Raw genomic sequence first — 24784 nt, 5'->3', positions numbered from 1 at the left:
TATTAATTTCTAAACATATGAACGGAAAGTGAAAGTGTTAGTCACTCTGTTGTGTCTGACTCTTTGCAACTTTACCCACTGTAGCCCACCAGGCTCCTCTATCCATGGTCTTCTCCAGGCAAGAATACTGGAGTGGGTAGCCATTACCTTCTCCAGGGAATTTTCTGGACTCAAGGATTGAATCTGGGTCTCCTGCATTGCAGATAGATTCTTTACCGTCTGAGCAAGCATATGAATATTTCTTAATTATTTCTTTTGTGACTAATTTGTTGCATACTTGCATTGTGGGGAGAGAACATCCTCGGACTAAATCTTTGTAATTTGCTTTGAATTGCATTTCAGCCTAGCACATTATCAGTTTTTATAAATGTTCTGTGTGTGCTGGGGGGAAGAAAGATATTCTACAGTTCTTTTCATTTGCTTAAGTTTTTAAAATGAAAGTATTATGTGTACTTTTTATACTGTTTGTGTTGAGTTCCCTTGCTGGTATTCTGTTTTCCAGTTCCGGAATTCTAATTTCTTTTCCCAGTTTGTTCTTCTACCTTGTGGACCTCCCAGTTCTGTCAGAATGTTCAACCCTTGGTTTTTATTCATGCAACTCTATGGTTGTCTCACAAGCTAGGTCTGATAATCCTGATATTATAAATTTTTCTGGGGCATTTTCTGTTTTGGTCATTTCTGTTCTTGTTAATGTTATGTGTATCTTGTTGTCTTTGATTATGTATTGCATGAGCTAAACAAGAAATTATCTGTAGCAACATTATGATGGCTGGGTTCTTGTTACCCTCCTGCCAACTCCCCCCAACACCCTGCACTTACCACCTGCTGCTACCCCTTGCAACCAGATAACTGTTGGCACTAACCATCTGAATGTGGGGCCACCTCATCCAAGGTACACTTAGAGGTTTATTTAGGTCACTCAGGTGACATAAAGCTATCATTCAGGTCTGTTCTGGGACTTATATTTCTTTCTGGTTTCCTTTATCCTAAGAGTATTGCTCTTGGGGTTTCAGCTTCAAGTGAGTGATGCTTGTCGTACTTTCTTCTTTTGAAACACTTTTACCTTTGACTTTCTTGCCCCTGGATTTATGAGTTTCAAGAGCAAGCCTGTTTTTCTCCCTGTTTTTCTGAATCTTCCTTCAAGTGTCTGTGAGCTAAAATTGTTTTGGGTGATTTGGATTACCTCTCTGAGTTCTATTCCTTTGCCTTGATATCAGCCAGGTAATTCTTCATAACCTTCAGTCTTTGGGGATTTTTAGGCTGTTCTTTAGAAATATTCCCTCCAGCATTTGTATTTGTTCTCAAAGGGACAGTTCATCCAAGTTATTTAGTTACTTGAAGCTAAAGTGTCTGAGTTTTTAAAGCCTTGAAAAATTAATTAGTATTATTCATATAAAATTGTAGTTAAATCCAATTGGCTTTAAGTTTTTCCCTCAATTTGAATTCAGTTCAGTTCACTCGCTCAGTCGTGTCCCACTCTTTGTGACCCTATGGACTGAAGCACACCAGGCTTCCCTGTCCACCACCAACTCCCGGAGCTTACTCAAACTCATGTCCATCGAGTCGGTGATGCCACTTAACCATCTCATCCTCTGTCGTCCCGTTCTCCTCCCGCCTTCAATCTTTTCCAGCATCAGAGTCTTTTCCATTGAGTCAGTTCTTCGCATCAGGTGGCCAAAGTATTGGAGTTTCAGCTTCAGCATCAGTCCTTCTAATGAATATTCAGGACTGATCTCCTTTAGGATGGACTGGTTGGATTTCCTTGCAGTCCAAGGGACTGTCAAGAGTCTTCTCCAACACCACAGTTCAAAAGCATCAATTCTTCAGTGCTCAGTTTTCTTTATAGTCCAACTTTCACATCCATACGTGACTACTGGTAAAACCATAGCTTTGACTAGATGGACCTCTGTTGGCAAAGTAATGTCTGCTTTTTAATACGCTGTCTAGGTTGGTCATAGCTCTTCTTCCAAGGAGCAAGCGTTTTTTAATTTCATGGCTGCAGTCACCATCTGCAGTGATTTTGGAGTCCAAGATAATAAAGTTTCTCACTGTTTCCATTGTTTCCCCATCTATTTGTCATGAAGTGATGGGACCGGATGCCATGATCTTAGATTTCTGAATGTTGAGTTTTAAGCCAACTTTTTCACTCTCCTCTTTCATTTTCATCAAGAGGCTCATTAGTTCTTCTTTGCTTTCTGCCATAAGGGTAGTATCATCTGCATATCTGAGGTTATTGATATTTCTCCCAGCAATCTTGATTCCAGTTTGTGCTTCATCCAGCCCGGCATTTTGCATGATGTACTCTGTATAGAAGTTAAATAAGCAAGACAATATGTAGTCTTGATGTACTCTTTTTCCCAATTTGGAACCAGTCTGTCATTCCATGTCCATTTCTAACTGTTTCTTCTTGACCTGCATACAGATTTCTCAGGAGGCAGGTCAGGTGGTCTGGTATTCCCATCTCTCGAAGAATTTTCCACAGTTTGTTGTGATCCACACAGTCAAAGGCTTTGGTATAGTCAATAAAACAGAAGTAGATCTATTTCTGGAACTCTCTTGCTTTTTCTGTGATCCAGTGGATATTGGCAATTTGATCTGCCTTTTCTAAATCCAGCTTGAACATGTGGATTAATTTGAATACTGGTAGTTAAAAGACTGTTCTTGACACCTGTGTTTATATTTACTCACACACTTAAATTCTGATTCCCAGGGTTTACATTACTTGATTTCCATAGAGAATAGGTGGGACCAAATGTTCTTTATATATACTTACATATAGAACTTTTGTGGGTGCTGAGTCTTCTTAATAGGAATTACTTAATTTTTATCCCTAGTTTCCTTCAAAATGAGCTGTACCATTCTTGACAGAGAGTGGAATATTTAATGTTTCCTGGGTGTTCTTCCAAATCAGCCATAGAAAATAAAAGAATGATTCATTCTCAGAAACACTCTGCACATCTTTTACCTGGAAAGTGACTGACTTAGATCTTCATATGTTGGCTCCTTCCTGTTAGTGATATTCCACTTCAAATGTCACCTTTGTAGTGGGGGCTTTTTGAGTAATCACTCCTTGTTTCTCCCTTCATAACATGTATCATTATCTGATAATAATCTTGCATTTTTTCCTCCCTTAGTAAAATGTGAAGCACCATGAGGGCAAGGATTTTGCCTATCTTGTTCACAACTGTCTCAGGTCTTATTTACTCTTTCTCTGAATCATGTTAGGCAGTCAGTAATTTTTTTGTTTAATAAATGAATGAATAGAACAAATGTTTATTTTTTGAAAATATTTGAAATTGTGACATCATTTTCTCTAAATGTCACAGTCATCCTTTAAAAATGTGTGATTCCATTGAATTAAAGTTTTCTAAAATATGTGTTGTGTCTGCTTTCTCTTGCCTTTTTTCAAAAACGATTTTGGTAAATATTGAATGAAAAGTCAGACAATTAAAAGTCTGACTTAACCCTAAAGTTAGAGTGTTAGAGTGACAAATACTTAGCATTAGGGACTACTGTGACTTTGTTGTATATTGCGCTGGAAGGAGATCAGTGTGACTGGAGTGGAAGAATCAAGGGAAAGAAGAGTCAGAGATGACATCAGAGGAGAGGAGATTAAGACCTGATGGCTTATGTGGACTTTGACTTTCAGTCTTAATGATATGGGCGGCCACTAGAGGATTTTGAGCAGAGAAGTGACATAGAGGTGAGTGTGGACTATAGGGATATTAAAGTATGGTCTACTTCCGAGCTCTCATGTCAGTTCCACTGGCTATTTTGTCTCTCTCTGCCAAGACCACCCTTTCTTTTTTTTTTTTTCCATTTATTTTTATTAGTTGGAGGCTAATTACTTCACAACATTGCAGTGGGTTTTGTCATACATTGACATGAATCAGCCATGGAGTTACATGTATTCCCCATCCCGATCCCCCCTCCCACCTCCCTCTCCATCCCATCCCTCTGGGTCTTCCCAGTGCACCAGGCCCGAGCACTTGTCTCGTGCATCCCACCTGGGCTTGTGAACTGTTTCACCCTTGATAATATACATGCTGTTCTCTCGAAACCTCCCACCCTCGCCTTCTCCCACAGAGTCCAAAAGTCTGTTCTGTACATCTGTGTCTCTTTTTCTGTTTTGCATATAGGGTTATCATTACCATCTTTCTAAATTCCATATATATGTGTTAGTATGCTGTAATGTTCTTTATCTTTCTGGCTTACTTCACTCTGTATAATGGGCTCCAGTTTCATCCATCTCATTAGAACTGATTCAAATGAATTCTTTTTAACGGCTGAGTAATATTCCATGGTGTATATGTACCACAGCTTCCTTATCCATTCGTCTGCTGATGGGCATCTAGGTTGCTTCCATGTCCTGGCTATTATAAACAGTGCTGTGATGAACATTGGGGTGCACGTGTCTCTTTCAGATCTGGTTTCCTCAGTGTGTATGCCCAGAAGTGGTATTGCTAGGTCATACGGCAGTTCTATTTCCAGTTTTTTTTAAGAAATCTCCACACTGTTTTCCATAGCGGCTGTACTAGTTTGCATTCCCACCAACAGTGTAAGAGGGTTCCCTTTTCTCCACACCCTCTCCAGCATTTATTGCTTGTAGACTTTTGGATAGCAGCCATCCTGACTGGCGTGTAATGGTACCTCATTGTGGTTTTGATTTGCATTTCTCTGATAATGACTGATGTTGAGCATCTTTTCATGTGTTTGTTAGCCATCTGTATGTCCTCTTTGGAGAAATGTCTGTTTAGTTCTTTGGCCCACTTTTTGATTGGGTCATTTATTTTTCTGGAATGGAGCTTCAGGAGTTGCTTGTATATTTTTGAGATTAATCCTTTGTCTGTTGCTTCATTTGCTATTATTTTCTCCCAGTCTGAGGGCTGTCTTTTCACCTTGCTTATAGTTTCCTTTGTTGTGCAAAAGCTTTTAAGTTTCATTAGGTCCCATTTGTTTATTTTTGCTTTTATTTCCAGTATTCTGGGAGGTGGAAGACCACCCTTTCTTAATTTTTATAGCTCAGTTCTAATTTTCAGTATATTTAGTAGAGAGTATCTTGCCAGATCCTCCCCTCAAGGCTGAGCCTTCTTATTTTTCTTATTTGGAAGAGTGTTGGCTGTACTTGGAATTTTGCTCTTCTATGTATATTTTAGAATCAGCTTATTGTAATTCCTCAGAAAACTCTCTTGGGATTCTGATTGAAATTGCATTGACTGTATAGATTAATATAGAGATAATTGATATCCTTTAGACTTAAAATTGGAAAAACTTCATTGATCTAGGTCATCTTTAATGACTTTGAATAAACTTTACATGTATATACACACACAAGTACACACATATATGTATATTTGAATAGAGGTCTTAAGTATCTTTTTATGTTAAGTCCTAAGTGTCTTTTTTGTTGTAAAGATGATTTTTAAAAATAACATTTTATGTTTCTTATTGATGGTTACAAATACAGTTGATATTTGTATACTGAGTTTGTATTTAGCTTCCTTGTTAACACTTATAATTCTAATAATTTTTAGATTCCTTTGCATTTTCTATATAAACAATAATATTTGTAAATTCTGGGTTTCTCTTTCCAGTCCTATATAGTTTATTCTTTTTTTTTTTTTTTTTTTAACTTGCTGAGCTGTCTGGAACCCACCAGGATGATGTTTAATAGTAATGTTAATAAGTATTAATAGCAGAATTTCTTGTCATGTTCTTAACTTTTAAAGGGGCTATATCTAAATATTCCACATTTAAGAATGATATTGTAGATTTTTTCAGATACTTTTATCAAGATATGAACATTTAAAAGGCATTTAATTAGGGACATATTGCTCTTTAGATTTACATTCCTACCATTAGTATATAAAACGGCCACTTTTTGTGTCAGTTCTTTATATCACCTAAGGTGCTCAAATTTTTTTAAGTTTCAGATTTCATAAGCAGCAAAGAAAATTTCTTTACTGGTTTAGATTTATTTATTTCTTTTAAACCAATACTTTATGTTGATACAACTGTTCTTCTTAAAGATAGTATAGGATTTTTTTTAAGCAAAAACTTATTTCAAAATAATTTCAGATTTAAAGTTGTAAAGATCATATAAAGAATTTCCTGTTCCATGGAGTCTTGACCCAGATCCCCCAAATGTAAACATTTTATAATATTTACTTTATCATTCTTTCTGTTTCTCTTCCTCTATATCTACATACATTTTTTTTTTCCTGAATTGGTTTAAGTTGCAAATTGTCTCTAAGAACTTTGATATTCTCCTTTTATTTTTTTCTTTTAAGCTTTTTATTAGACTGTTCTAGAGATTTAGGCTGTGCCTTATTTATTTTTTCAAAATTTAATTGACATATAACATTGGTTCCAAGTGTACAACATAATGATTTCATGTTTGTATACATTACAAAAGGATCACATAAATCTGCTTACCATCCATCACCACACATAGTTACATATTTTTTCTTGTGAAGAGCACTTAAAATTTACTTTTAGCCACTTTCAAATATACAGTAGAGTATTATTAACTATAGTCACCATGCTGTACATTGCATCCCTAGGACTTGCTCATTTTATAACCAGAAATTTGTACCTTTGGATCACCACTCATCTTGTCATTTCTTAAAACGAGAGGATTATTTTATGTAACCACCTTACTATTGTCAAAAAAAATTATAATTGATACAATATTATCTGATCTGTGGCTCAGCTGGTAAAGAGTTCGCCTGCAATGTGGGAGACCTGGCTTCGATCCCTGGGTTGGGAAGATCCCTTGGAGAAGGGAAAGGCTACCCACTCCAGTATTCTGGCCTGGAGAATTCCATGGATTACAGTCCATGGGGTTGCAAAGAGTTGGACACGACTGAGCGACTTTCACTTTGCTATCTAATCTGTACACTTTTAAATTTTATAATTTACCCTTTATAGCAAAAAACTTTTTTATTGTCTAGCATCCAATCCAGGATCATGCATTATATTTAGTTGTCATGACTCTTAATCTTCTTTTCTGGAACAGTTACTTAGTCGTTTCTTATGTTTCATGACATAGACATTTTTAAAGAATACAGGCCAGTTATTGAGTAGAATATTCCTCAGTTTGGGCTTGTCTGTTATGGTTAGACTCATGTTTTACCCTTTCGGAAGAATGTATGTGTATATGTAATTTACATACACATTTATATCTATTTCTTTATCTCTCTATATTAAGAACTGACCTTACATGATTAACTCTTAATTCCAAGCTTTCCCAATTTTCATGTTTGTAACTTCCTTTTATGAGAATGAGACGAAACCCACATTATCCACAATATGTTTACTTATTTGCTTAATTCTAGAATATACATAAAGAGGTTTCATATCTCTGTAAAAAATCACTGAGTATAATATTTGTTTATATTTCTTTAGCTTAAGGAAAGTATGTAGTTAAAATACTGTTTTCAAAAGTTGTGTGTGTGTGCTCACTCGCTCAGTAATGTCTGACTCTGCGACCCCATGGACTGTAGTCCTCCAGGATCCTCTGTCCATGGAATTCTCCTGGCAAGAATACTGGAGTGGGTTGCCATTTCCTCCTCCAGGAGATCTTCCTGACCCAGGAATTGAACGCACGTCTCCTGCTTTGGCAGTGTATTCTTTACCACTAAACCACCTGGGAATCCCTTTCAAAAGTTGCCTGAGGTTAATTCTTTTCCCTGCCCAGGCTTGTTCAGTGTAGTTATAGTATTCATTTCAAATATAGTTAAGTACATTTTTTCGATTGTGTTTCATTTTGGGTACTTCCCTCCTATTATTATTAGTAGTAGTAGTGGTAGCATATGAAACAATGTGGTTTTAAAAGAACTGTACAAAAAGATTGGATAGGTTATTGGAGTACTGAGAAATAAAATTTATGACTTTTAATTGTGTTTGTTCTTTCAGGAAATCATTTAATACTTCACATTAGGACAAATATGTGAAAGTTCCTGCCAACCTGTGAGAACTTCTTCCTTCGGACATTTTTTGTTCTACTTACTGTACAGCTTTCTTAGAAGTTCTTTTTTGATGCCATGTTCTGTGGCTTGCATCTTAAGAGGAGTTTGTCTTCATGAAGATTCCTAACATTGGTAATGTGATGAATAAATTTGAGATCCTTGGGGTTGTAGGTGAAGGTAAGTTTAACATTCTTTGAGCTTTTGAGCAATGTGCAATTATATCTATCACCAAAAAAGTTATTAATTCAAATTCTATTATGTCAGCTAGGCTTATTTTGACTAACTTAAAATTTATATAAGTTAAATTTTACTTAATGCATGAGAAATAAATGAATAAATAACTTCTGTTTGTCTATGACAATGATAAACCACATTTTATAAATTCTGAGCCTCACGATTTGGTCATATTTTAACATCTCTGAAATCAGGATGTGTGTTACAATCAGTAATGTCGTGGTTTAATTGGCAGAACTTTTTCTTTCCTAGTAGTACATAAAATAATACTTATAATCAATGACCTCATCAATTTGATGAAATATGGTAATTTGGTTTTTCATAAGTCTTCCTAATTTTTCCTTTTTTTTTGTAATGTTTGCTCTTAAAGATAACTTCATGGAGATTTTGATATATGATTCTTTTAACAGTATAAGTTATTATAATTATGATTTCTTTATATCTTTAAAGCAATGTTACAAAAGCTTGGTATTTCAGAATTTTCAAGTGTATTTTGAATTTCAAAAGAAATTTTACACCTTACCTATGTCAACAGCATAGTTGTTCTGGATTTTAATAGTAAGTTGTTAAATCCTTTTCAAATAAGTAGAAACAATTAAAATATTATGTAATCAATGTGTATTTGCTTCAAGGTCTGAAGTTTGAAGACAAAAAAAAGGATCCTTTTTTCTTCACTTAGCTCCTTTTCCTGTTTTTCAATGATATTCATTATGTAGATAAAATTCATTCTTAATGTCTTATTTACTATTAATTTTATAATACCCGATTTATTACTTTTTTCTATAAGTGTTATATAGACTTATGCTGTAAAAATACTCACTGGAGAACATCAGCTCCTTGGATGTAACAAAGTTGGAATGTTTCAAATTCTGGGCCTAAGTTTTTCCTGTATCATGACCTTTTTCTTAGTATGCCTATAGGTGATCATCTTCTCAGGGATCAGCTTAGATTAACTACAACTACCAGTTGTTGTTGTTGTTGTTTTTCGGTTGCTCAGTCAAGTCTGACTCTTTGCAACCCTCTGGACTGCAGCACACCAGGCTTCCTTGTCCTTCACCATCTCCCAGAGTTTGCTCAGACTCATGTCCATTGAGTTGATGATGCCATCCAGCCATTTCATCCTCTGTCATCCCCTTCTCCTCCTGCCCTAAATCTTTCCTGTCATCAGGGTCTACAACTACCAGACTGGCATGTAAATCAAGATATGTTAGTTTCAGGTTGTAGTCAGAACCATCATTGCTATTTTTTTTCTTTGTAAACTACCTCAGATGCTTCTTGGCTATGAAATACATATACATTAAGGAAATTAAAAGCTGTCAAGCAAACTCTACATCCCTGCAGCCTAAGCAGTGCATTTTCACCCCATAGAAAAACTAACACGGGCCGTTAAATGAGGATTGGATGACTGCTTGGTGATTGTGGAGTTCAATTGGATGGCTATAAGGGCCGGTTTCATCCTAACTGTGATAATAAGATTCTTCCATCTCGACCAGTTGAAGGATACTTACTCTGGTTCCCCAATCTCTGTTGCAGACACATTTTCCAATTTCATCTCCCTGAAGTCTTCTTTTCAGACACGAACATAGGCTTTGCCTGTCTGTAAATGTCAATCATTTCTGCCAGCTTCAGTTATCGTATATTACATTTTGATTCTCCTAATTAGATTTTTCACATTATAACTTTTGCCTCAATTTCCTTGCTGTCAACTCTGTGTTCTGGGTTTAAGGACATAGTTGATTGGCTAATTAATAGGATAAGTAACCCAAAAGGTAGTGATGTATCTCATTTGAAATGTATCAAATAAAGTGGGAGTGCTTAGCTACAAATGGTCAGAGATCCTTGGACTACTTATGCTGGTGCCATTGAACTTAGTATTTATGGCAAAAATGTAGCAACTCCTACTAGTTATTAATTGGAATGCTGAGGTGCTGCTGCTGCTGCTGCTAAGTCGCTTCAGTCATGTCCGACTTTGTGCAACCCCATAGACGGCAGCCCACCAGGCTCCCCCGTCCCTGGGATTCTCCCGGCAAGAACACTGGAGTGGGTTGCCGTTTTCTTTGTCCAATGTGTGAAAGTGAAAAGTGAAAATGAAGTTGCTCAGTAGTCTCCGACTTTGTGCGACCCCATGGACTGCAGCCTACCAGGCTCCTCCGTTCATGGGATTTTCCAGGCAAGAGTACTGGAGTGGGGTGCCATTGCCTTCTCTGATGCTGAGGTGAGGCCTGTACTATTTTGTGAGTCAGAGAAGACTTTCTAGTGTCCTAGAAGAGAATTTAATTGTCTCCTAGGAGAGAGAACATATTTGATGGGCTCCATGCTTGAGCCTACCCTTGTGAAACCATTAGCTCTTAAATTTTGAGTTCCCTAGAATCTTTTGAGGTAATTTTAATTTACTCTTTTTTTTTTTCCAATTATTTTTATTAGTTGGAGGCTAATTACTTTGCAACATTGCAGTGGGTTTTGTCATACATTGACATGAATCAGCCATGGAGTTACATGTATTCCCCATCCCGATGCCCCCTCCCACCCCCCACCCCCCACCCAATTCCCCTGGGTCCTCCCAGTGCACCAGGCCCGAGCACCTGTCTCATGCATCCCACCTGGGCCTGTGGTCTGTTTCACCATAGATAATATACATGCTGTTCTCTTGAAACCTCCCACCCTCGCCTTCTCCCACAGAGTCCAAAAGTCTGTTCTGTACATCTGTGTCTCTTTTTCTGTTTTGCATATAGGGTTATCATTACCATCTTTCTAAATTCCATATATATGTGTTAGTATGCTGTAATGTTCTTTATCTTTCTGGCTTACTTCACTCTGTATAATGGGCTCCAGTTTCATCCATCTCATTAGCACTGATTCAAATGAATTCTTTTTAACGGCTGAGTAATATTCCATGGTGTATATGTACCACAGCTTCCTTATCCATTCGTCTGCTGATGGGCATCTAGGTTGCTTCCATGTCCTGGCTATTATAAACAGTGCTGCGATGAACATTGGGGTGCACGTGTCTCTTTCAGATCTGGTTTCCTCAGTGTGTATGCCCAAGAGTGGTATTGCTGTTCTTAGGTCCAAATCACATCTCTAGAAATTTTTAAATGTCTGAAGTAAAATTTTCCTTAAAAAGAGAAACATTAAAAAAAAAAAAGAGAAACATTAAAAAGTACATGCTTGTTGGGGAAATGAGTTGTTTATACTCTTGGTTTATAAAAAATATATGAGAAATATTCATGCTTTCTTTGTATATGGCTCATTGCATTATCACTGCAGAATATTATCATTTTAGGAATCACTGTTATTCCATATTTTGATAGCCACTGTAAATATAATAGAACTTTGATTTTTCCAAGAGCTGTATTTTGTATACGTGTCCCTAATAGTGTACTTCTTTTTATTATAGGAGCCTATGGAGTTGTACTTAAATGCAGACATAAGGCAAGTACATGGTTTTTAAAAGGAAAATATCTGTTTAACATTTTTGAAACTAATGTAGTATTCTGTGCATGTGGGCATATAATTAAAACTGTCTGTCTGTGATGATGGTGATGCTTAATGAAGAATTAATATGGGAACCTAAAAAAAGAGACTACTTTGGGTAAGCTTTATCATGATTAGTCATTAGTTTTTTATACTCACGTGCTATTTTTTTCAACTGACCTATATGTGGATGGGAAGCTGCCTAATGGGAAGAGAGAAAAGGTGGTAGAGAAGAAATCAAAGTAGTGGCAGATTTAATTTATGTCCAAGAACTTAAGAGCAAGGAGTTTCATGCAGTCAGTGTTTTTCTTGTAGAACCAGTAACTTAGATTGCTTATTGGGTCAGAATCCAGATTTTGAAGGGTAGTGGATAGGTGTTTGGTTATGAAATAGGGCTTGAAGTAATAGTGTATGATTATGACTCTTAGCTGTTGTTGGTCACCCTTGAATAGCCTTGAAATGAATCTTATTATATAGATAATTTGACTATGGTTAATAATCACCAGTTATTCAGGGAGGTTATTTCAAGTTTCCACAGGTGTTGCTGTATTGAGCATATTTTACTCAGAGACTACCTTTAACCTGGCAAGTGTTGAAGCTGTAACAATTTCAAACATTAGGTTAAATATTTTTCTAATATGGTATAGCTAGTCTGAATGTTAATATCTGGCCTCATACTATTTTGTGCATATTTTGTTAAGACCAAGGTTTAAATTTTTTTGATATTTTATAGTGATATGATTTATATTTGAGATGAGCTTAGCAATTTAGTCTGAGTCATTTAAACTCTCAAATCTGTCACAACACACATAAAGATGATGTAATTTTTATGTTTGCTTTTTCTTTCCTACTGTACAAAATATTACTTAACATTTTGAATTTAAGGCTTCATGACAACTGATGTATTTTGGATTTTACATCACATATCTCTTTAATTCAAAGAATTTTCTATTTTTGAAATTGGGTATTTGAATTATTTTATGTTGATAATAGTTATCTGAAGACCTCTGCCAGTAAATCTTAAAAAAATTATTTGAATACTGTTGGCTCTTGATTCAGGATGACTAAGAATTTAAAATAATAAATATAGTCAAAATAATAGCCCCTTAAATTTCTAATTAAGAAATATCACTGCAGTTTGAAATTAAACAAATAGCTGTCTAGTGAAGTGCTATGCTTTTAGGGAGGTGCCTTGAGTTAAATTTAGGAAGCTTTAAAAATATTCTTGGATAGATACTATTCAGGGGACATAGGTTATTAGTGTCCAAATTAAATTTGAGTCTTTCATGAACATAATACCCCTTTTAGTATACTGTGGCTCTGTTGATACAACATAGCCAAGGGAAGCTTCAGTTCTTAGTCTTACTCCTTGAATTTTAAAACCCAGGGATTTCTGATACATATTGGCACATCTTCCAACAGTATTTTCTCTCAGTTGTTGCACTTCTTCCTGTGACCTTTCTCCCTATACTTTCATCTAGTTTGCTCATTTGTTAAGACATGTTTGTTAACTGTACTTGGTTCTCATATGCACACTATTAGTGCTGGCAAGATGGGCTCAGAGTGAGACTGGATGGGAACTAGTGTCACTGCTCTTGGGAAACCACCTCTAAATGTGAACTCTGATTCCTTTGTCCATGTGCAGGGCATTTTGAGTTCTAAGGATGAATAAACCATAGTTTTCTTGCCTTTGTATGTCTTATGGTCTATCTGAAGAGTTAGAAGAATGTATATTTTTTCAAAAACATACATGTGAGATTGCTGCAAATGAGATTGCATCTTAAAAAAAATACCTCTTTTTACTGCCCCTCACTAAATGAGGGACTCACAGACCAGCTTTCTGAGTATTGTTGTTTTTTCCTTTCATGCACCAAAAAAGATACCACTGGATGGAAAATTTGAAGCATAAATTAGTGTCTATCTCAGAGTAATATAGAATTTTTTCTAGAATTTGCAGTTGTTTCATCATTAGACTTGTTATAGTATACCCTTTTTTCAGCTAGAATCGGGCCTTCAGATCTTTCCCTGGCTATCCAAAAATAGAAGATTTGATGCTTCCGATAAGATTTACCCTTTCGGATCAAACAAATGGATATCTATGCAATATCACAGTATAGTTAAAAAAAAAAAAGGATATAAACCTCTCTTTGGTGCCTATTATGTGTAAAGTTATCATGCCCATATATCTTCCATACTTTCAAAATTTTTAATAAAATGCTTATAAAAATGTATAAACCAGGTTGGTTGTGATTACTTACACAGGTATGTGTGATTGCTTGTGCATAAATTGGATCTCGTTTTGAGAAGCTTGGCTATGGTTGTATGTATAGTTAAATAATTTCTAGTGTATGGTGTATTTCAACAAGTATGAAAGAAAGTCACTGTTTTAATCTGTGTTCTGTTGCAAGAAATTTAGAGGTCATGTTTATAAACAGATGTATCTTGTCTTTTGTAAACATAATATGATATTGGGCTTTTCCAGGCCAAAGATCAGTTCTTAATTTACTGAAATAAATGCTACCCAATTAAAAAAGAAAAATATAATTGTACTCTCTTTTTGACAGCTTCTGTTATCTTTATATGAACACTCTTAGTAGTGACTGTTAAGCTGTTTATGGGGATTTATAATTTTACTTGCATTTGGAAAAAGTTCTGACTTGGACCTTTACCCTACAAATGTGTGTTGCTTATTTTCTTTTTATTTGTTTGTCTGCTTTGAAGTGCCCAAGAAAGGGGAGGTATGTTTTAGAGCACACTTTTCTTCACAGAAGCCCCAAGATGTCATCTTCATAACAAAATGGGGAGAATGGAATGGAGTTGAAATAGGGAGATGTGATTAGAACTTGAGGCAAGAGAGAGGATAGAGAGAACTGGCGATTGATGATAATCAAGTCTAGGACACGGAGTGCTGATTCATGTAGTTCATTTCCTATGGCTATAGTTGACTTATGAGAAGTTTTTGTTTGTTTTGGAGTAGTAGGTGTATATGCTCTTGAATAACTAGTTACAAAAACTGTGAATAATCCAGTATTGGGGTACAGCCTGTAAGTATTAAATGATAAACTTGACTTAAATTAGAGAAAGTGAAAGTGAAGTTGCTCAGTCGTGTCTGACTCTTTGCGACCCCATGGACTGTAGCCCACCAGGCTCCTCCATCCATGGAATTTTCTAGGCAAGGGTACTGGAGTGGGTTGCCATTTCCTTCTCCAGGGGATCTTCCCGACCCAGGGATCAAACCCGGGTCTCCCACATTGCAGGCAGACGCTTTACCATCTGAGCCACCTGGGAACCAAAAAGGAAAGACTGAAGAGAGCTTTTGCAGAGTAGTGGGTCCCTGTGGAGGGATTAAAGATGATCCCAAGGATTGGTGGTAAACTGGAAAAGCATTGGTATCATTTTACCTGACTGGAAAACTTAGAAAGGGTGTATAAGTTTGAAGGGAAAGATGAGTTTGGCTTTCATAATAAAGAATAAAATGTCAGCAGAGTACCAAACCTGATATTAGTAAATACCACATATTGAGCATCTACCGTATGTGGTAGGTAGGCAATCTATTTGATGTTTTACATTTAATCCCCACAACCCCCACTCTCCATCCCTACTTTATAAATGAGAAAACTGAGTCAGAGAGAGGCTGTGTAATAGAGCCAAGATTATGCAGCTAATAAGTGGCAAAACCAGGCTTTGATCTGAGTCCAGAAATAGCTTCCTTGTGCCCGAGATGAAACTGAAATGATATGAATCTTCCAAGAGGGAGAGCAGAGCAGAGTGAAAGACGTGTTTAAATGATCTTACTGAAAGGAGAAGGAGCAGACCTCTTGCAAGCAAGGAAAAAAAGATTTTTTTAAGTGGCATTCACTAATAGTTAAAAATCTCATAAAAAGATCCATGATGATAAGGATTGAGGGGTGAGAAAATCCATTTCACTTAACAATGAATGCCATTTATTAATGACTTCTCTAAGTCAAATGATACATTAATGCCAAATAGCAAGAGGTTAAGGAGAGAGTAGATAGAGAAGATCTGGACTGCATCATTCTTCTCTTGTGAGAGTTCAGAAATTGAGATTGAGAGTAGTAGGAAGAATAGATTTGATTAAATATTTTCTAGTTAGGAATATCCATATTTCCCCTACTGATAGGCATTCTTTGGATATTTGTTATTGTTTAATAGTCATAAATTTAGCTTCTGTTATAAGCCTTGATTTTTAGCAAGCAATATGTATTTTTGAATCAGTGATTCCATTTTTCCTTTTCACATTAATTTTGTTTTTCTACCAAAAAACTGAGTGATGATTTGGTTACTTTTTTTAAAAATCAAACTGTTTTAAGAAGATGCTTGAGGAAAAGTCCATGAACCGTTATCAGTTTAACAAATTATTTATAGTTGCCATCTAAAGCCATAGTTATTCTCTACTGGAACAAAATAAACTTTTTTCAGGTTTTTTCCCCACATTAAATAAAGCAAATGTTTTTCTTTAATTTTTAGTCAACCATGAGAAACAGAATATATGGGATTAATTATGTTAATTACTTTGTCATTTTATTCCTCCTTACTTAAATAAAAGTAACATGTGGGTTCTTGCTTTTGTGTGCAAAATTTCTAGCATTTGAAGAAGATTATAGAGAGACTTGGGGTTTTTCATAAAGATTATAAGCAGCTGGAAATATTTCAATATCAATTGGTTATTTTATCATAATTTTTAAAAATAATTACACTCTGAAATGACGTGAATTTACTGCAGGTTATGAAGATTAATGAGATGTCAGCGTTAAACTGGACTTCAGGTCAGGAACAAAGATAGGAATCAGTAATGGGGGAAAACATCTGCCTCTTCTTACAGAGGCACTCATGTAGAACAGATACTTCTGTGTGGTTTCCTTTCTTGACCAGGTTTTTGTTGCTGATCCAGTTAATTGTAGAACAGTCTCTGGAAGAGGACAAAAGTGTCATCAAGATTGTACTTCTTTGTACTATAATATTTTGCATTTTCAATTCTGCTAGTCAAAGGAAAAATTGCCCATGTTTCTGTTGTCTTATTTTTAGTAAAACAAATAATGACTCGTGTGAATTTCCAGATGAGTCTGACTGTAGGGTAACAAAAGAATCTGGGGCTTTTGTAGGTTTCCTGGTTGCATTTATCCTTTTCATCCTAATCTGGATTTTGTTTTTTGTTTGCTCTTAGTAAATGAGATAAGAGAATGGTCATATTGGAACTAGCCCCACTACTAGCTCTGCATGCATTGTCTGCACAGAAGGCTTTACCTCATTCATCCTTCATGTAGTGACTCAGTTCCTAAATGCTCATCCCTCCTCCCATCCACAGCCCCCCAATCTAGAGGATGAGTTGGCTGGAGCACAAGGTGGACTTTAAAGTTCCCTTTTCTGCCAGTCATAAAAACGTAATTATTCCCTTCTGTAAGAGAACATTCTTTCTATACCTTCTTAAGATGAGTAATTTTATTAGTCTTTGATAAATGTCCATGCTTAAGGGATTTAACTGGTTCTTTAATGTGACTTTAAAGCTTCAGGGACCAAAAAATGAGTGTCAGTCATTTTTCTACACAAGCCTAAAATATGTAGACATTGGCAGTATAAGAAAAGTAGCTGATCAACAAATGCCCATATAGTGGATACTTTTAAATAGTTCATCATAACTCTTAATGAGTTGTTGAAATCAGTAACTCAAAAGTAGTGCATGAGCATCTATTTTTATATAAAAATAATCCACCCCTGAATATTATAAGCTATAGTTCATATTCTACAGTGCTTTTGAACTTTACTATTTCTTAATTTAAAGGTTTTAAAAAAAAAGGTTTGTTCCCTATGTTAAAATATTTTAATTAAAAAAAAAACCTTTCTACTTTTTCTACTTAAAGCACTGTGTTCGAGGCATGGTATTGTAAAGTAAAATTCAACCAAATATCTTTTTAGGAAAAATCTATTGAGTGCCTGTGGGCCAGATCTGGCCTGCCACTTATTTTATGGAACCTAGCCACGCTCATTCACTTACGTTTTTGCTATGGATGCTTTTGCACTAAAATGACAGAATAGTTTCAACAGAGACCATATGACATACAAAGGCTAAAATAGTGTATTTATTTTGTGACCCTTCCTGAACAGAAGTTTGCTGACTCTCATGCTGAGCAAGCCCTAACTAGGAGAATACAGTGGAAGCAGAACAGTGGCCTCAGTGGACCAACAATCTCAGTTTCTGTTTGTCTCTTGGCCCTTGGTGCTCTTGGAGTCTGAGGAATAGAATTAATAAAGTGTGGAACTTCCACTGAAAATTATTTTTCCCTTGAGCTGAGCTTGAGTAAATCTTTTGGCTGGTTAAGTAGGAAGTTTTATATTGGTTCCCTCTTTCACGATCAAGTATCAGAATGGAGAATTGGACTTTCTAGGAACTGGGCATGCAGAGACACATGCACTATTCACTCTGACTGTGTTTCATCACTGGCCTGAATAGCTCTCTTTTCATTCAGAGGTGAATACAAAGAAGAAAACAGTCTTCACTGAGACTATGAAAGGTAACTTGAGTTCATGAAAAGGACATTCTCACAAATATGAAGAGGAAAATTCTTTAGAGGCAAAGAAACTTGAGATAACTTCCCAATATTGTATAATTCAAGTGACCATAAATGAGAAGAAGCAATAGTAATAATCTCTGTTTCAAGTATCTCTTAACTTCCAGGCATTGTGCTGGACTTGGTGTTTTATTTTCATTACTCTTTAGATCCTCACAACAGCTATAAAAGTTAGAAAGAATTACCTTCCTTTTAAATGGAGGAAACTGATGCTCAAATAGGTTAATTTCCTAAAAACCATACAAGTTAGTAGGTGCTTGAGCCAGGAAATAAACCACATAGGCCCTTATATTTTTTAATTGACATACAGTTGATTTACAGTGTTGTGACCTTTTTAAAAAAAAAGGAAGTAAAATTCACATAATATAAAACCAACCATTTTAAAGTATACAGCTCAGTAGCATTCAGTACATTCACAATATCGTACAATCACTACCTCTATCAAGTTTCAAAACACTTTATCATCCCCTAGAAAAACCCTATACCCATTAAGTACTCATTGTTTGTTTCTCCCTTTCTCTGTCTCTGGCAAACACAAATCTGCTTTCTGTCTCTATAGATGAACCTATTCTGGATATTTCATATAAAGGGAATCACATACAATTTGTGGCCATTTGAGTTTGACTTCTTTCACTTGGTGTAATGTTTTTGAGATTCATCCATGTAGCCTGTATCATTACTTCATTCCTTTTTTTTTATGACTGAATAATATTCCGTTTTGTGGCCATACCACATTTTGTTTATCCATTTATCTGTAGATGGACATTTAGGTTGTTTTCACCTTTTGATTATTGTGAATAGTGTTGCTGTGAACTTTTATGATCGAGTTTTGTTTGAGTCCCAGTTTTCAGTTCTTTTGAGTTATATACCAAGAAGTGAAAATCCTGGGTAATATGAGAATTCTGTGTTTAACATTTTTGAGGAATCACATAACTTTTCTAAAGTGGCTGTACTGCTTTACATTTCTGCCAGCACTGTACAAAGGTTCCAGTTTCTCCACATCTTTGCCAATACTTGTTTCCTTATTTTATTATTTTTTTACTGCAGCCATCCTAGTCTATAGCTGTATCATATTATGGTTTTGATTTGCATGACACTGATGATTAGTGGAAAATTCTGAAAGAGGTGAGAATACCAGACCACCTGATCGACCTCTTGAGAAACCTATATGCAGGTCAGGAAGCAACAGTTAGAACTGGACATGGAACAACAGACTGGTTCCAAATAGGAAAAGGAGTACGTCAAGGCTGTATATTGTCACCCTGCTTATTTAACTTATATGCAGAGTAAATCATGAGAAACGCTGGCCTGGAAGAAGCACGGGCTGGAAGAAGCACAAGCTGGAATCAAGATTGCTGGGAGAAAAATATCAATAACCTCAGATATGCAGATGACACCACCCTATGGCAGAAAGTGAAGAGGAACTAAAAAGCCTCTTGATGAAAGTGAAAGAGGAGAGTGAAAAAGTTAGCTTAAAGCTCAACATTCAGAAAACTAAGATCATGGCATCTGGTCCCATCACTTCATGGGAAATAGCTGGGGAAACAGTGGAAGCAGTGTCAGACTTTATTTTTGGGGGCTCCAAAATCACTGCAGGTGGTGATTGCAGCCATGAAATTAAAAGACACTCCTTGGAAGTAAAGTTATGATCAACCTAGATAGCATATTAAAAAGCAGAGACATTACTTTGCCAACAAAGGTCCGTCTAGTCAGGGCTATGGTTTTTCCAGTGGTCATGAGAGATGTGAGAGTTGGACTGTGAAGAAAGCTGAGCGCTGAAGAATTGATGCTTTTGAACTGTGGTGTTGCAGAAGACTCTGGAGAGTCCCTTGGACTGCAAGGAGATCCAACCAGTCCATCCTAAAGGAGATAAGTCCTGGGTGTTCATTGGAAGGACTGATGCTGAAGCTGAAACTCCAATACTTTGGCCACCTCATGCAAAGAGTTGACTCATTGGAAAAGACCCTGAGGCTGGGAGGGATTGGGGGCAGGAGGAGAAGGGGACGACAGAGGATGAGATGGTTGGATGGCATCACTGACTCGATGGGCATGAGTTTGAGTAAACTCCAGGAGTTGGTGATGGACAGGGAGGCCTGGCGTGCAGCGATTCGTGGGGTTGCAAAGAGTCGGACACGACTGAGCGACTGAACTGAACTGAACTGAATGATTAGTGATGTTGGACATCCTTTCATGTGCTCTTGGCTATTTGTAAGTCTTTGGAGAAAAGTCAAGTCCTTGGCCCATTTTTGATTAGGTTATTTCAACCATTTGTTGAAAGGACTTCTGTCTCCATTGGATTGTCACTGCTTATTTATCAAAGATCAGCTGTGTTTGTGTTGAGTCTGCTTTTGGGATCTGTGTTTTGTTTCATTGATCTATATGTCTATTCTTCACCAATATTATACTCTCTTGATTTACTGCAGCTTTACAGTAAGTCTTAAAGTCAGTTAGTGTCAGTCTTTCAATTTTGTTGTTCTTTTTCAATATTGTATTGGCTATGCCAGGTCTTTTGCCTTTCTGTATTATCTTTTAAATCAGTTTGTTGATATTCACAAAATAGCTTGCTTGGATTGGGATCACATTAAATCTGTAGATTGAGTTGAGAATTGACATCTTAACAATATTGTGTCTTCTAATCAATGAGTACAGAATATCTCTGCATTTGATTTTTCTCTTTTTAATTTTTCAACAGTTAGTTTTTTCCATGCATATCTCATAATTGTTTTGTTAGATTTATTGCTAAGTATTTTTTTTCTTTTGGTGATGATATAGGTGGTATTGTTTTTCATTTTTTTAAAAACATTATTTTTGTCTGTGCTGGGTTTTTGCTGCACTCAGCTTTCTCTAGTTGTGATGAGCGGGGGCTCCTCTTTGTTACGGTGCACAGGCTTCTCGTTGCGGTGGCTTCTCTCGTTGGGAGCACAGGCTCTAGGCTCGAGAGCTCATTAATTGTGGCTTGCGGACCCTGGAGTGTGTCCTCTCTTGCTGTGGTGCATGGGCTTTAGTTGCCCACGGCATGTGGAATCTTCCTGGGCCAGGGATCAAACTTGTGTCCCCTGCATTAGCAGGCAGATTCTTATCCACTGTACCACCAGGGAAGTCCTGTTTTTAATTTTTAAATTCCAGTTCATTGCTGGTATATAGGAAAGCAGTTGACTTTGTATATTAGCTTTGTATCATATGACCTTGCTAGAATTGCTTATTAGTTTCAGTGTTTTTTATTTTTAGAGGCGGGGTAGATTCTTTGGGATTTTCTTCATAATCAGTCATCTCATCTGCAAACAAAATAGTTTTATTTCTTCTTTCCCAATCTGTATACCTTTTATTTCCTTTACTTATTTTGTATTAGTTATGAATTCCAGTACAGTGTTTAATACAAATGGTGAGAAGAGACATTCTTGTCTTTTTCTGAGCTTGGTGGGAAGGCATGCCGTTTCTCACCATTAAATATGATGTTTTTAGCTTGTAGGTTTTTTTTAGATGTTCTTTATCAAGTTGAGGAAGTTCTCTCTAAGATTGCTAAGAGTATCATGAATGGGTATTGGGTTTTGTCAAATGCTTTTCTACATCACTTGATATAATCATGTGGTTTTACTTTCATCTGTTGATTATAAATTTATTTTAGGATGTTGAACCAGCCTTGCACATCTGAGATAAATCCCACTTGGTTGAGATGTGTATTTCTTCTTGTAGCATTGCTGAATTTGATTTGATAATATTGGTTGCAGATGTCTATGTCTAGTCCATGTGGGTGAAAGTGAAAGTTGCTCAGTCCTGTCCGACTCTTTGTAACCCCATGGACTATACTGTCCATGGAATTCTCCAGGCCAGAATACTGGAGTGGGTAGCTGTTCCCTTCTCTAGGGGGTCTTCCCAACCCAGGGATTGAACCCAGGTCTCCCACATTGCAGGCAGATTCTTTACCAGCTAAGCCACAAGGGAAGCCCCTAGTTTTGCCTTTTAATGTCTTTATCTGGTTTCAGGATTGGTAATACCCTAATGTGGCCTCATAGAGTTCTCTTTGAAGTATTTTTCTACTTTTGTTTTCTGGAAGAGATTGTAGAGAATTTCTTCCTTCCATAGATATAGGCCTATTCACATCATCTATTATTTTTCTTTGTATAAATTTTGATAGTTTGTTTCTTTCAATGAATTGGTTCACTTATCTAAGTTATCAAATATGTAGGCGTAGATTTGTTTATAATATTCCTTTATTGTCCTTTTAATGTCCATGTGATTTGTAATGATGACTCTTCTTTCATTTGTTATTAATAATTTGTGTCTTCTCTCTTTTTTTTCTTTGTTATCTTGTCAAAGGTTTATCAATTTTATCAGTTGTTGGTCCTTTAATGGACCGGAACCTGGTGGTCCGGAGAGTAAGAGAGAGAGAGAGGCTGATATCCCCTGGTTTACGCGGAAAGCCAATAGAGTCCTGTTCTTAGTGCTCATGCTACTGCACATAGGCACCAGGCACCCTCTCAAGTGGGTCTTAGAAGCCCGGGCAAGAAAGTGAGCTCAGTGGGCCTCTGCGCTCCAAAGAATTGGCCAGAAATAGAGAGAGAGAGAGAGAAAAGAAAGAAAAAAAGAAAGACACGGGGACCAAAGCTCTGATGGAGCAAAGGTGTTTTAATCAACATGGCGTGGGCATATGTACTGTCTTGCAAGGTGGTTATTCTCAGCAAAGACAAAGATTAAAATTCTAGACTTAGAAAACATAAGACGATCCCTATCAGAGAGTTGCAAACAATCACCTTTTACCGTATGGCTCATAAAAAGGAAGAGGGTACTGATCACTGTAATGAGAAATGCCTGGATTCCTCAGCCCCGGGAGAGGCGTGCCTCTCCTCTTAATTCCTGAATATTCAGGAATCAATAAGGGCCAGAGGGTTCCTGACAGATCCAAAACAGCACACAGGAAGCCTCTTGTTAAATGCTTCCTGACAATCAGTGTTTTCAAAGAACCATCTATTGCCTCCACTGGTTTTTCACTGTTGAGTTCCTGTTTTCAATTTTGATTACTGCTATAATTTTTACTGTTGTAGTCTCTTATCCATTTACTTTAGTCTTAAGTTGTCCTTCTTTGCCTTATTTCCTAAGGTAGAAGCTTAGGTTATCATTTTTAAGCCTGTTTTCTTTTAGACTATATGTATACAATACTATAAACTTTTCTCTAAGGCCTGCTTTTGCTGCATTATATGTATTTTGATTTTCATTTAGTTAAAAATATTTTTAAAATCCTCTTTAGATTTCTTCTTTGACCTACATATATTTAGAAATGTATTATTTAATAGTTAAATATTTTGAGATTTTCCAGCTATCTTTTTGCTACTGATTTCTAGTTTAATTCCATCGTGGTGTGAGAGTATACTTTGTATGATTTTTATTCTTTGAATTTTTGTGAAGTTGTGTTTTGTGGTGTAGAATTTGGTCTATATTGATGAATATTCCATGTGACTTGAGAATAATATGTATTCTGCTGTTGTTGGATGAAGTGTTACATAAATAGCAGGTAGATCTAGTTGATTGATGGTGCTTTTCAATTCACCTATCTTTATTCTTTTTTTTTTTCTTTTTTTTTTGGCCTACTGGATCTGTCAGTTACCTAATGGGGGTGTTGAAGTATCCAACTATAATAGTGGATTTGTTTATTTCTCTTTGCAGTTCTGTCTTTTGCCTCATATATTTTGATGCTTGTTTGGTGCATACATATTAAGGATTGTTGTGCCTTCTTGGAGAGTATATCGTTTTCTAATGCCCCTCTTTATCCTGTTAATTTTTCTTGTTCTAAAGTCTTTGTCTAAAACTGATATAGCTACTTCAGCTTTCTTTTGATTAATATTACAATAACAGGGTATATCTTTCTTCATCCTTTTGCTTTTAACCTAGATGTATCTTTATATTTAATGTGAGTTTTAAAAATCTACTCTTGACAGTCTCTTTTAATTGGTGTATTTAGGCCATTCACATTTAAAGTGAGTATTATATATATATACTTGGATTAATATGAACCATGTTTATTACTTTTCTATTTGTTATACTCCTTTTTCTAAAATCAATAATTGGTCCCCTTTTTCTGCCTTCCCTGATTTCAGTTGACCATTTTGTATGATTCTGTTTTCTCTCCTCTGAGCATGTCCAGTATATTTCTTTTTAAAAGGGTTTTTAGTTGTTGCTCTAGAGTTTACAGTGTATATTTACAACTTATCTAAGTCTACTGTCAGATAACTCTTATCTGCTTTTCAGATAGTAGAGGTACCTTTCATTTTACATATCCATTTGCTATAATCAGCAAATACGCTATTACTGTTATTACTTAGAGGAGTAGGAAATGGCTACCCACTCCAGTATTCTTGCCTGGAGAATCCCATGGACAAAGGAGCCTGATGGACTACTGTCCATGGGGTTGAAAAGAGTCAGACACAACTGAGCTCGCACACACATTGTTACTTAGAACAATTATCTATTAAGAATAAGAAAAATAGATTTTTTTAACTTCATTTATGCCTTCAATGATTTCTT

At 36.2% G+C, this 24784-nt stretch overlaps 1 protein-coding gene across 3 annotated transcripts in view; it reads left to right on the top strand.

Annotated features, from left to right (window-relative positions):
- Nucleotides 1-24784, top strand: part of CDKL5 (cyclin dependent kinase like 5) — a 174211-nt gene that overhangs the window by 47488 nt on the left and 101939 nt on the right. For all 3 annotated transcript variants that reach the window (XM_043895532.1, XM_043895530.1, XM_043895531.1), the window contains 2 exons: nucleotides 7918-8147; nucleotides 11602-11636. In XM_043895532.1, the coding sequence (XP_043751467.1) occupies nucleotides 8084-8147; nucleotides 11602-11636 (99 nt within the window). In that variant the 5' untranslated portion in view covers nucleotides 7918-8083. The remainder of the gene's footprint in view (nucleotides 1-7917; nucleotides 8148-11601; nucleotides 11637-24784) is intronic.

The sequence above is a fragment of the Cervus elaphus genome, chromosome X (assembly GCF_910594005.1).
Source record: "Cervus elaphus chromosome X, mCerEla1.1, whole genome shotgun sequence".
Taxonomy (NCBI): Eukaryota; Metazoa; Chordata; class Mammalia; order Artiodactyla; family Cervidae; genus Cervus; species Cervus elaphus.
This window is presented reverse-complemented; position numbering and strand designations above follow the sequence as displayed.